The 12,376-nt window shown below is 46.2% G+C and overlaps 4 protein-coding genes across 4 annotated transcripts; 2 read left to right on the plus strand and 2 right to left on the minus strand.

Annotated features, from left to right (window-relative positions):
• Window positions 1-1,365: 1,365 nt before the first annotated feature.
• Window positions 1,366-2,780, plus strand: F4817DRAFT_313120 (mitochondrial carrier; the record flags this gene model as incomplete). The annotated part of the gene is made up of 2 exons (XM_049300208.1): window positions 1,366-1,903; window positions 1,966-2,780. The coding sequence occupies 2 exons, from the start codon at window positions 1,366-1,368 to the stop codon at window positions 2,778-2,780; spliced, it is 1,353 nt and encodes a 450-aa protein (XP_049161995.1).
• Window positions 2,781-3,413: 633 nt separating this feature from the next.
• On the minus strand, window positions 3,414-5,662 carry F4817DRAFT_369074 (cytochrome P450; the record flags this gene model as incomplete). Its single annotated transcript, XM_049307310.1, has 6 exons — window positions 4,614-5,662; window positions 4,483-4,549; window positions 4,166-4,399; window positions 4,022-4,103; window positions 3,686-3,924; window positions 3,414-3,527 (listed from the first exon to the last, which is right to left on the minus strand). The coding sequence occupies exons 1-6, from the start codon at window positions 5,387-5,389 to the stop codon at window positions 3,414-3,416; spliced, it is 1,512 nt and encodes a 503-aa protein (XP_049161996.1). The 5' UTR covers window positions 5,390-5,662.
• A 610-nt stretch (window positions 5,663-6,272) lies between these two features.
• F4817DRAFT_356940 (short-chain dehydrogenase) lies at window positions 6,273-8,357 on the plus strand (the record flags this gene model as incomplete). Its single annotated transcript, XM_049305859.1, has 4 exons — window positions 6,273-6,909; window positions 6,983-7,012; window positions 7,078-7,416; window positions 8,350-8,357. 4 exons carry the CDS (start codon window positions 6,273-6,275, stop codon window positions 8,355-8,357), a joined length of 1,014 nt encoding a protein of 337 aa, XP_049161997.1.
• Window positions 8,358-8,536: 179 nt separating this feature from the next.
• On the minus strand, window positions 8,537-10,107 carry F4817DRAFT_328835 (uncharacterized protein). Its single transcript, XM_049302192.1, has 2 exons — window positions 9,527-10,107; window positions 8,537-9,451 (listed from the first exon to the last, which is right to left on the minus strand). The coding sequence occupies exons 1-2, from the start codon at window positions 9,698-9,700 to the stop codon at window positions 8,981-8,983; spliced, it is 645 nt and encodes a 214-aa protein (XP_049161998.1). The 5' UTR covers window positions 9,701-10,107; the 3' UTR covers window positions 8,537-8,980.
• Window positions 10,108-12,376: the final 2,269 nt, after the last annotated feature.

The following is a 12,376-nucleotide window of genomic DNA, read 5'->3' on the forward strand; positions in this document are numbered from 1 at the left end:
TCTTAATAGAAGAATGTACCAGGCCATAGAGCCTCCATCTTATGCTGTGTATCCCATCTGAAGACCTGGCATCATCATACTATTTAGAATATCAGGACAAAGAAGTATTTGACTTAATATAATCATACTCAGTACCATACTCAGTCTAATTTACTGTCGTATCTTTTTTCTACAGCATCTTGTGTTAGTTTAATCAGAGGTACATATGTACCTTCAAAGCTTAATTCATGCAGACCCCAATTGCCAATTGGAGGTGCCCTCGTGTCTACCTATGTACCTAAGTGTCTAACGGTTAGTAATAAGATGTGCAATTGCGGGAATGAGCGAAGTACCTATAACCTATTTGTTACAGGCGAGGTACACGGAGATAGTTAAAGGCGATCGGATAGGATACTACATAACGTCAAAGGTAAGACTATGGAGCTTCAATGCCTTGCTGACAACATAAATTCTTAGCTCTTACACACACGATTTAGTACCTACGAGACCCTACAGTAGGAGCTACTTTTACAACACTTTCAATCTCAACAAAGCAAAGCACATCACCCAACTTGAGTCAACTAAAGTCACATCTATATAAATTGCCGCAATCTTGTGGTGTTCCCTAGTTTGTTTTATTTACCTATTTATTTACTTTTTTCCTCGTCTATGTAGCCTTGGTCCTTAGGTAAGTTGTTAGGTACTTACCTTAGGTACGTACCTAAGATACCAGGTACCTACATACAGTATTAAGCATTACATACGTGCTACCTATCGATACGATTTTGTTGTCCACCTCATTCCCGCGCTAAAGTTGATGTAATCTACCTGTTCGTCGGGTAGACTCTTTCTCCTTCGATTGATCCATATCTAATCCCAATCACGTTTGACGATTTAGAGCGACCCTTAGCGACCCGCCTACCCGCTTAGCTTTTTCGCTCCAGTTAATAAGTCCGACCCTCTGCTTCGGACTTGATACATAGCAATTCCACTCAACAAATCTCCATCACCATCTCTTCGCATTCCCCATTTTCTTCTCTCTACCAGCCACTTTTACATACGTCTAGTCGAAGCTCTATCTCACTCGCTCGACGGGCGCTCTTACGAATGTCAATGGCATGTGACAGACGGTAGCTGCTGGGTCGACGGGACGGTGGATTTGCGAGGGTGCATTCCCCGCACACCGCACACCATCACGACTCTTCTAGGCCGGACTCGAGGCGAATCTATCTTTCGTCTAGTACGCCACGCCTGTCTTCATTGCCGCTTTTCCAGGTCACGCCGCCCACCTTAGACACGTTTTTTGCTTACCGGGGCCTCTGAATCGCTTCCAGAGGCCCCGAATCCGATTTCCGTCCTACTCGGACTCGCCTACCGGATAAGGGCATGTCTCACGACGAAGCTCAAAGTCATTCGACGGGACCGTCGTCACACAATCCCGCAGAATATGGGGGTTTCTCCCATCGCTCCTCTCCGACATCTACTTCCACCGTTTCGTCGGCGAACACCCCTCACCAAGAAAACCAGAGCGCTTTGGCTTCCGCGGTAGCAGCGATGGAGTTGCACGATTCTATAGCTTTGGATCTGGTACAAAGATGGGCCGCGGGCGCGTCCGATGCTCAGTTTAATGCTTTGGCGGGAGCCATAGGCGGCTTCACTTCCGGCATCGTCACTTGCCCACTCGATGTTATTAAGACAAAGCTACAAGCTCAAGGAAGATTTATACCCGTAGACAAAGGAAGATATGTTGGGCACCACAAGGTCTATTCGGGTCTTGTGGGCACGGCGAAGATTATATGGAGGGAAGAAGGTTTGCGCGGCATGTACAGAGGTTTAGGGCCTATCATTCTTGGCTACCTACCGACTTGGGCTGTTTGGTTTACCGTTTACAACAAAAGCAAGGTTTTCATGGCTGAGAATAAGCGTAAGTCGTTCCGCGCAGACCCAAAATGAAGCCAATAACTGATTACTCCGTTCGTCCTACAGTACAGAAAAATCAGTTCTTCATCAACTTCTGGTCTTCAATCATAGCAGGGGCTAGCAGCACGTTGGTAACAAACCCAATATGGGTAATTAAAACTCGACTTATGTCACAGTCAGCTACAGGATACAATAGACAACTATCTATGTTCCCGCGATCAGGCAACACGCCAACCTCTAGGCCAACTATCGACTCGCCCTGGCACTACCGTTCAACTCTCGACGCTGCGCGTAAAATGTATTCTTCCGAAGGTGTATTATCATTCTATTCTGGACTTACCCCAGCACTTCTGGGCTTGACGCATGTTGCTGTGCAATTTCCTGTTTACGAATTCTTACGCATGAAATTTACCGGTCAGGCCATGGGTGAAATGGGCGGTGACAATCAGCAGAGTCACTGGTTTGGTGTGCTCTCTGCGTCGATATTATCGAAAATTATGGCTAGCTCGGCCACGTATCCGCACGAAGTGATTCGGACAAGACTGCAAACACAGAGGCGGCCGACTCCTGGAAGTGAATATCTACAAGGTCTAGGGGTTTCGGAGTCTACACCCGGCAGTCGGAGTCACATGCCCAACAGTGAATGTAGTGTTACTCCTGAACCTAAATATCGGGGCGTGGCTATGACATTCCGTACTATCCTACGAGAGGAGGGATGGAGGGCGTTCTACGCAGGCATGGGTGTCAATATGATGCGGGCCGTTCCAGCAGCAACGGTAACGATGATGACATACGAGTTCGTGATGAAGACATTACATCGCGTGCAGGTCGAAGGTCGGGAAAAGAAGAATTCGAATAAGGCGACGGTACGCGAACTATGAGTGATATTTAGACGATGCAAATCGACATTTGCAAATGTTAGGAAGAACATATTCTTACCCCATGAGAATGTGAGGCTAGAAGGGCCGGTTCTCATTGTGTTACAAGAGAAGAAAAGAAATATAGCTGGTTGATACAAAAACTGGCTTCATGGGCCCGGGAGGTTTGGGGTTGGTCTAGATACGATACCCTTCTTTGTAGGTATAGATACACCCAGATCACAATGCAAATAGTAAAGCAAGTACTACTCTACCAATTCGTTTTGCTGCTGGTGTGGATGTTGAATCGAGGGCTGAAGTATTCCTCATTTCAGTTCGTTTCATTAAATGAATCTGACCTTCTGATAGCCTACAACGAACTCAACACCAACTTGAAATTCCATTCTTTCGATGTTAGTGAAAGAAATATAGGCACAAGTATATATGCAGTAGTTGTTTAATTACTAAATAGGGGTCATATACAATAACATACTTGATAGTTGTCCTCATTATCATACGTAAAACAGTCTCCAGACGCCCAATTGACATATCCCTTAACGAAAGAATATCGCTTTGTGACCCGAATTCTTATAGGTGCGTTCGGCCTCTTCATGATCTCGCCTAGTTCCTATCGCTATTATCGCTATCCCCCTCCCATCAAGCTCTCTCAGTTACTCTCACCCACATATCCTTCTGGAGGAAGATATTGCGATCTACGCTGTGCATGGGCTTCTTTGGATCGATCAACTGGAAATCAAAGTAACGGAGCAACTTGAGCGAACATGCTGTGTTAGCTAACATATACTGGGAACTCGTTTTATCTCAAACGAGTGGTAGGAAGATATATATATATGTGTGTGTGTGTGTGTGTGTGTGTGTGTGTGTAAGGGGAAGGGAAGACAGAAGATAGAAGCGGTTTAGGTACTTACTTCAACATAGACTTTATTCAACTCCATGAACGCAATGTTCTTTCCCAGACAACCGAATTGACCGTAGCCGAAGATAAGCTCCACAGTCTGGGTCATCCTACGGTGTTTTTCTGCGTCGATATCGAGCCAACGCTCAGGTCGGAACACGTGCGCATCGCAGCCGAAGACGGTTGTCGAACGGTGTATAGCGAGGTTGTTATGACCAATACGTGTTCCCCCTGGGATAAACTTGCCGTCGACTATGAAATAATCAGTGTTAGTCGTTTCTAATTTAAAGAAGATTGAACCTGTTGAGTTGAGTTGTGGCCTATGTTGGTAGTACTAAATCACACTTACTTGTATCTCCTTCAGGGGGAACTTCCTTCGAAAGGAGGCTGGATAGAGGAGTATTGATACGAAGACCTTCATATATCACAGCCTTCAACCCATTACTGTTAGTACGAGTAATCTGACCCCCTTTTTTTCTGGGTGTATCCGTACCTGTAGGTATTCTAGCTTCATCGCCTCATCTTCCTTGATCGGTGATGAAATCTGACCTCTTGCTATAGCTCCATCTATATCTTCTCGTAGTTTAAAGTAAACACGAGGCAACGATAGTAAGCTAAGCATAGTCCCACAAATGGCTGTAGCGACCGTACCACTACCGGCTACAATCTGGAAGGGGATTTCGGTTTCGCACTGACGACGCGTGAAGCCATGTTTTATAAATGACCCCTATTATAGATAACCCCATTTGTCAGTGACTTGAAGAGCAAAAAGAGGGAAATCCGAGGGTCTGATATAGGCGATGACCTTACTATTATGTCTTGCCGGTCTTTGGCATCAGATCCAAAACGTTCCTCAGAGGTAACAGCCTGAGCAATTCTTTACACGCGAGGGTCGAGTTAGCTTCCAGGAGACTACCTAAACTTCTTGCAAGTATACTTACCCCATCATTTTCCCTCTTCCATTCTTGTCCGTAGGGGTTGGGCCAAATAAACCGAGGAAAGTCTTGCTGAACAACAGCCCAGTGAGCCAGGGAATGTCAAGCAATACCGACAAGGAATTTACAGCAGTCTCCATAGACTCAACATGGCCATGTACGTCCGAGTCCGTCCGCAGGTATCCAAACGCCCGGCCGTAAGCGACCTTGCTGAGGACGTCCAGTGCGAAGAATGTTATCTTGCCAGCAAGATCTAGTGATCGTAGCTCGTGATCCGACGACAAATACTTGCGTCGAATCAATGCTACAAATTCGACCAACTGCTCATCGACACCTTCTATTGTCGAGTTCTCCTTAGCCCTGTACCCGGATGACATTCGCGCCCTTATCTTAGTGTGTTCGGCGGTGTCCATCATACTGAACAAAGATGCGTAATAAGGGTCTACACGGGTCCGTTTATACCACGATGAACGCTGATATTTAGACCGCGCACCGTTCATCCGCTGGATGATCTCGGGGTCACTGGTTATAAGATCTTTAGGTCCGATGCGCACGAGAGATCCGTACTTTTGGTCGAGCTTCATAAAGCTGATGCCTTGGCCCTCTTTAAACGTCGCCCAGAGCAACCATAGGTACGAGAGAGAAGCGAGCCAGGGCCCGTCGATGTGCCGGAGTCGGTACCATGCTAGAAAGCGAAGATATACTAGACTTAGGAGTAACAAGCCTAGTATAGAAGAAATTGACAAATATACAAGGGGACGGTCTAACAGCTGCGGCGCCATATGAAGTAATTACGAATTTTTATATTAACTGTGATAGAGTTTGGGCAACCACTTGTGGAATTACCTGGCATGACTGTTCTTATATATATACTTAAATTATTTCGGTACTCCAAGCTTCTAACTATACTCAAAAACTTGCGAAGAAGCCTCTTACCCGATGGCACACGGGATGTTGTCTTAACATGTCGTGTTAACGTATATATGATTGGGGGGGGTCTTGCAAGATGGCGTCGTATATATAACCTTTTAGGTTGAGTGACATACTGGCAAGAATCTATTAGCTAAAGGGCTTAAGCCACGCTTAAGGGAGGATAGATAACCTTCGTAGTCCCCAAGTAATATATCGCAGTAATCCTCACGAGCTTTAGGTAGTTTTGCGTAGTGTAGAGCCTCCGTGGACTTACCATCCATGGTGGATAAGGAATCCTTATGTGCCCCAATGCTACCTCTTCGGATTTAATATGCATATAATGCTACACTATTTCATTGGCTCGATGTTGCCAAAGGTCCCATCTGTCTTCTGCATGTGCTAGGGGTTCCGCTGGAGTTAAGAAATGGGTCCCAAGAACTTAAGGCTACTCTAGTTTCAACCCACTCGTGTTCAGATACTCTATCATAGAACTAATACTGGTTTATGACTCTTCATATTTATAGCAGATTATGGGATAAAAACGCTAAGTGAAATCGTGCTATCTCCTATGAAAAGGACTGGGGTATTCAAGGGATAAATGGGAGGTAGACCGCTTTTCTGCTCCTGCTTGTAAGCGACATCATACTTTACATAGTTTCGTAAAGCCCATTTTACAATCCAAGTGAGACGATAGAGCATCCTCTATATAAGAACCAGGCCATTGAGTTAGAGTCACGAGCATTAGTTCCCACCATGGCAATGACATCACGAGTTCCCTTCCAACTTACCGGCCGCTATGCTGAACGTAGCAAATGGGAGGTAGTCAACGGCCCAGGAGACTCCCGACCAACCGGACGAAATGTAGTCGAGGATGAAGGTCTTGTCGGAGCTATGGGCGACAAAGTCTTTCTCATTACGGGCGTGTCTTCCGGCATGGGGCCTGAAACCGTACGAGCTTTGGCATTGACAGGCGCCACCATCTTCGCAACGGCGCGGAACCTCGACAAAGCGCGGGACGCCCTCGGGGTTTCTCTCCTCGAGACGGGGCGCGTGCACCTCCTGTTCATGGACCAGGCCGACCTTTCGAGTGTCCGGAAATGCACCGCTGAATTCCGGCAGCAAAGCGGTGGCAAGCTTAATGTTTTGATCAACAATGCTGGCGTCATGAAGACACCTGAAAGTCGTACGAAGGATGGCTTTGAACTACAGTTCGGAACGAATCATCTATCGCACTTCCTCCTCTTCTACCTGCTGAAGGATCTTCTGCTCGCCAGTTCGACTCCCGAGTTCCACTCACGCGTGGTGAATGTTTCGTCGTTAGGCCATCGCTACGGTCCTGTACGTTTCGACAACTTGAACTTTGAGGGCGAATATGAGGGTTGGACTGCGTGTATGTTAAAATCTCTTCCCCTTATTGAGTACCTATGTAAGTGATACCAGAAGACTAACGCTCATCCTCGTAGACGGGCAGTCTAAGACGGCCAATATCTATAGTAAGCATAATCCTTCCCTCTGGCCTTTCTTAATCCCAGCTGGCAGCTCGCTCACCTAAAACTAGTGGCGACCCAAATCGAGCGACTCTACGGCGCACAGGGCTTGCACGGGTACAGTCTCAACCCGGGCAGTTTCGCCAGTCCCAACCTGCAGAAATTCTGCCGGGAAGAGATGAAGGCCGCAAAGAGCAACGAGCGGATAACGAAGTATTTCGTCAGTCTAGAGCAGGCGTGCGCAACGAGCGTCTATGCTGCCATCTCGAAAGAAGTAGAGGGCAAAGGGGGTTTGTACCTCGAGGGCGCGTCAGTGGCTGGCCCCGCGCCGGCGGATGGCGATGCGATTGAGTACGGGTATGGCGAGTGGGCGTTTGATGGTGAGAAAGAGGAGAAGCTGTGGGAGGTTAGTAAGGGGTTGGTTATCTCAGTGAACTCAGACCAGTGACGCGAACTTCGTTGTACCCCTCCCGCCACACCTTTTTTTAACCAATCACATCCCCAACCTACCCCCCCCACGAATTTCGCATCTCTGGTCTGAGGCAACTCGGGCGATTTTTGCCACAACAATCATTCAGCATTAAAAACAACAATAGCATCAACGCGTTTAAAGTAAGTCCTAATTGATCTGAAACATTTACTAACCTTATTATTAGTAAATATACGCGTTTGCCCGATTTTTTAAGCGTTCCGAGCGTTCCGGGGTGATAATTAGCCGTAATACCGGTCGCAACACCGGTCGCAACACCGGTCGCAACGTTTTTGGGAATATACCACGTTAAAGTCTATAACATTACAACGCAATGCCGTACGGGCATGCAAAATAGCTAGAAGGCTTAAGCAATTGAATTACTAGCCTCGAGTAAAAAAAAAATAAGCTATTTTGTACGTGGTTATGGGTATAGGCACAGGGATGTGGATATGGTATAGCATTTTTGGTGTTTTTAAACGTCGAGGCTTGCGATATTACAACGCAACGCTATACGGATATGTAAAAAAGATGGGAAGGTAGAGAAAGCATAGTACTAGCCCCGAGTTATAAAAATAGAAGCTATTTCATACGTTGTTGTTGAATATAAAGTCATCGTAGATATGAGGTTTAATTTTTAAAAGGACCTGTCTTGACGTGGCCAAAAACGCCCGAGTTGTCTCAGACTAGAATTCGCCAAAACTCAGGCTTTATGTTACCTTTTTAAGCCTTGGACCCACAGATACAATGACACGGGCCAGGCGTTTGTGTGGCGCCTGTGGCGCCGCCGGGTGTTGGCGGGCGCAGCCCGCCAATTCAACGAATTTTAGTCTGAGTTTACTGAGATAAGGGGTTGGTTGGTGTGGAGTGATAGGTATATGATTCTTAAGACTAGAGGGTTGAAAATGGATATAATTGTGATGCTATATCTCGTAGTCTTGAAGATATCCTTCAGCGAATTTATTTCATCGTAAGGTACCTCTACTCTACGCTCCTAAGTGTCTACGATGCAACCTTGAAGAACAAGATAGTTCAATCACTTAAGTATGAAAAAAAAAACTTGTCTAATACGTGCAAGCTGGGCATTTGTAGAGCAATGATTCTTGTACCATATTTGATTTGCTTTATACAAACATCAGCTACACCCCAAGCAGAAGCTAGTTGGACGAAACACAGCACACAAATTGAAGCTCGCACAAGGAAGGCTTATTCCTTTCTTTCTTTTTTTTTCTTTCCTTTTTCTGCGACTCGACTATGTCGCTCTTGGATTTGCGTTGCGTATCATTGATACGATCGACTGACCCTTATGTTCAAAAAGATTGACCTTTTCCGCTCTCGCTAACAAAAACACACAAACAAATTCATTAAATCAACATATCACAAACCGGTCCCGAAGCACTTCCAGAACCGCCCGCTCGATGCCTTATCCCGGCAGAGCTTGAAAACATGTCATAGTAACCGCCTCCCCGTCAATTGGATTCGTGACCATCGTAAGCCAGCACGTGTTAAAGAGCAATGTTGCCTTTATTCCTACCACCCATCACATTGTCGACTAGGCCCTTCCACATATTCGTAAGCATGCCCTGCTCTTGCTGTGGTTTCGCCTCCTCGTGGACGAACTTCAGCTCGACACCGTCGATGCCCATGCCTTCTACCTCGGTAAGGGCAGATGGGGATACGAGCTCTGGGTTTGCAGCAACGATGCTGATTTGGGCGGGGGCAACAGGGCCGTCTGTTGCCTCGGGGGTGTGGTGAGCGACGAAGTTGTCAGGGAGTAAAGGGACGCGGAGGTGGGCGAATGGGTCGTTAGACGATCCCTGAAGGGCAGCCGAGCCCGGGAAGAAGATATGGTCCATCGTGGTGGCATCGGCCTGAGTAGCTTGAGGAGCACTCGAGGTGAAGCTTTGCATTAAGCGCATTGTGCGAGGTGGAGGGTGAGGACGGTTTGACGATCGTGTGTACAGGTGACGGGAATGCTGATTGGTTGTTAGTCACTTACAAGTCGCTCTCTTAAGCTAGCAAACAGACAAGGTGCGTAGTTCTGTACTTACATCCGGATCTATATTCCTCTCCTTGAGGAGGTCTGCATATTTCCTCGACAGAGGAGCTGCATTTTTGGAGCCCGTAAGTAACGTGTTGGACTTGGGCACAGAGGCCGTAGCTGTGGTGCTAATTGAGCGGATGAGCTTTGAAGCCGGAGCTGTAAGGCGGGGACCAGCAGTCATGGTTGGAGCTTTTCGAAGGAGTTGGAAGCTCTAATATGCACGGACCAGTATATGTTAAAGATGTTAAGTTTGGAGAAACTGGGACGACGGTTTGAATTGTCGGAAGGTTCAATGGCTTAATACAAAAGGTAGAAAAGAGAACAAAGGAGGTAAGGAAGATGGGGGGGAGTATGGGATGATTATGAGTAAATAGGTACGATAGAGATACGATAGAGGTACGATGAGTGGCCCTTATTGTTGAGAGGATCGGAGGTCCGGGGTAGATAGGGTGAATAGGCGGTAGGGTGAGCTGACAAGGACCTGGTTGTCTGATGTTGTAGTGTTATGCTTGGTGTCTGAATGTACACACACTATGGCTACCTATGGTATGGCTTGTGGTACTATGTATACATATATGCACGAACGGCGGGGGACGGGATGATCGTGTCACCTATTCGACAGTCTTGATTCGTCCGGGGCGATAGTACCTATAACGCGGATATAAAGAGCCAAGGGCGGCAGATGGAGCCTTGCCTTGCTTCTAACCTAGGAAAGCTTGCGTAGTATTACATAGTGTATGTATGTATTAACCATGCTGCTTTTGATACTAGAAGCAGTGAAGCTGAAGGTCAGGCGGCCTCATCACCACTAATTTCTCTTAATACGCTATGTATAAGCTATTAATATTAGACCCGCGGATTATCCGCCAAGATCTATAGTGATAGACTTATTATTCTAGTATTTAAAGCGGCCAAGATACAATTCCCAGTTGACTACGGAATACTACATAACTAATTGTAACAAGTTTAGCATCAGAATAGCGGTGGCATGATGGTGTTGCAACTGATATTCAAACCCGCCTATGAGCCTACACATCTTTAAAAAAAGATAGATATAATAGAAACGCCAAGACTATGACCAGCATTTGAAAGGTCTCTAATGGGTCGTATTCTTCGTCGCGGGAACCGATGGGAGGCCAATAGGGATTCATGCCATGGAGCTTCACTGGAGCTTCGCTGGAACTTCACTGACAGCTTCCCCTTTGCTCTCCCACTCCCACCCGTTGAGAAGCGGAGCTATCAAAGAACACTACCGAGCCAAATTACCCCGGATAGGTACCTAGCGATCCGTATCATCCCCGGTGATCCTATAGCCATAACCGGTCTAGCGCCGTAGTCAACAAAACTCCAAGTCGAATCAATTTTTGTCTCGTCTCCCATTTCTGGTAAAGTTTACATGGCTATTTGCTTGGCGTCTGTTCTAGAAGAAGCTTGCTAATATTTCCCCTGAACAGAAAAGGAGGTCTATCGTTATCTACAAATTCCCAGAACGAAGGCGGAATTATGCTAATTAATATAATTGCGATAAGGTCAGTATATTGACTTTAAAAAAAAAGAATAAGAAGAAAAAAGATTATGGGCTTAAGTGTCGGCGATAAGGTATCTATGAGATACTCCGGCTACCGACGATTGTGCGGCCCACCTGTGACTTATGTAGCGACTTGTAGATGGTGTATATCGTCAATTGAATTCCCCAAGGCCTTATCTAAAGCATCAGTAGTTTGAGTCAGTATTCACTTAAAATCAATTAGCCTAGTTTAAGTCGCCAACTGGGTAAACCATAACGTAGACGGTGATGGGAGCAAAGTACAGATGAACCTTATTTTGAACCCGTGTGGGTGTCCGTCGGGAATACATGCTTCTAACAGGTATGCATTCAAACCTAGGTAATCTACTACTACGTCAGCGCAACCACCATATCGGTCTAGGTACGGATTATAGAATCTTACTAACGAACGCCATTCAAGCCACGAACAAGGGCTAGATCCATTCTACGACACGCCAAACCTTCGTACGAAATTTAATGGCCTCACTGTAATTCGCACCTGATAAGATCGGGCTGAAGGTTTATCCACGGGTTCCCCCTCTTCAAGTCTTAATTGATAAAGAAGCAAAACTCCTAGTTCAAGAGCTATTCAGGAGTAGAATAAACTAATAGATGTCAGCGGGTTTAAAAACCGGGTTGTACGGATAGCTATTATAAGTAAACTCCAGCAGTAGGTTAGTTAGTAGTAAGCCGAAATCCTATCCAACAAGATATATACGTCGTGACCTAAAATCCGTAGTCGAGGCACTAGTATCCGTAAGCCTCGTTACGTTGATACGTCGACAGAGACTACGTCCGTAGGTTGCCAAAATCTTCTTACCCGAAAGCTCCAAGGATGACGCCGTTGGAATGTAGCCTACTAGGAGCGTGTCTATTGCGGCATTTCCCTGTGCATCTAAAACGATGTTATCCCCACTAGCATAGTCACGGTCTAACCAGGCAGCTCGGTGGTATCTCGAAGCGAGTCATGCAAGAGTTCTGTGATTCTTAGCCTATTCGCTATACCTATCTGCCTATCATACTGCCATACTTAATGCATCTGGACTTGGCTAGCTTCTGACCCTTGGTTCAGTTAGTTGATAGCAACGTAATCGCACGCGAGTCTGGCAAAATATAGTCGAAGACTATGAATGAAATATAGTATGCTCACATGTACGACCAGCCCAACCCTTCCTAACAGAGTCAAACAGATAATGCTATGCCGTCTATCGTTGTTCCCGTATCGTAACCCATAAGTTTCTACATAATGCTTCCTATCCAGAGACCCATCAAAGTACCCAAATCGGCCCTTCATCCACCTATACCTTTTCC

This window comes from Daldinia loculata, assembly GCF_022478755.1.
Source record: "Daldinia loculata strain CBS 113971 unplaced genomic scaffold F4817scaffold_8, whole genome shotgun sequence".
NCBI classification, from domain to species: domain Eukaryota; kingdom Fungi; phylum Ascomycota; class Sordariomycetes; order Xylariales; family Hypoxylaceae; genus Daldinia; species Daldinia loculata.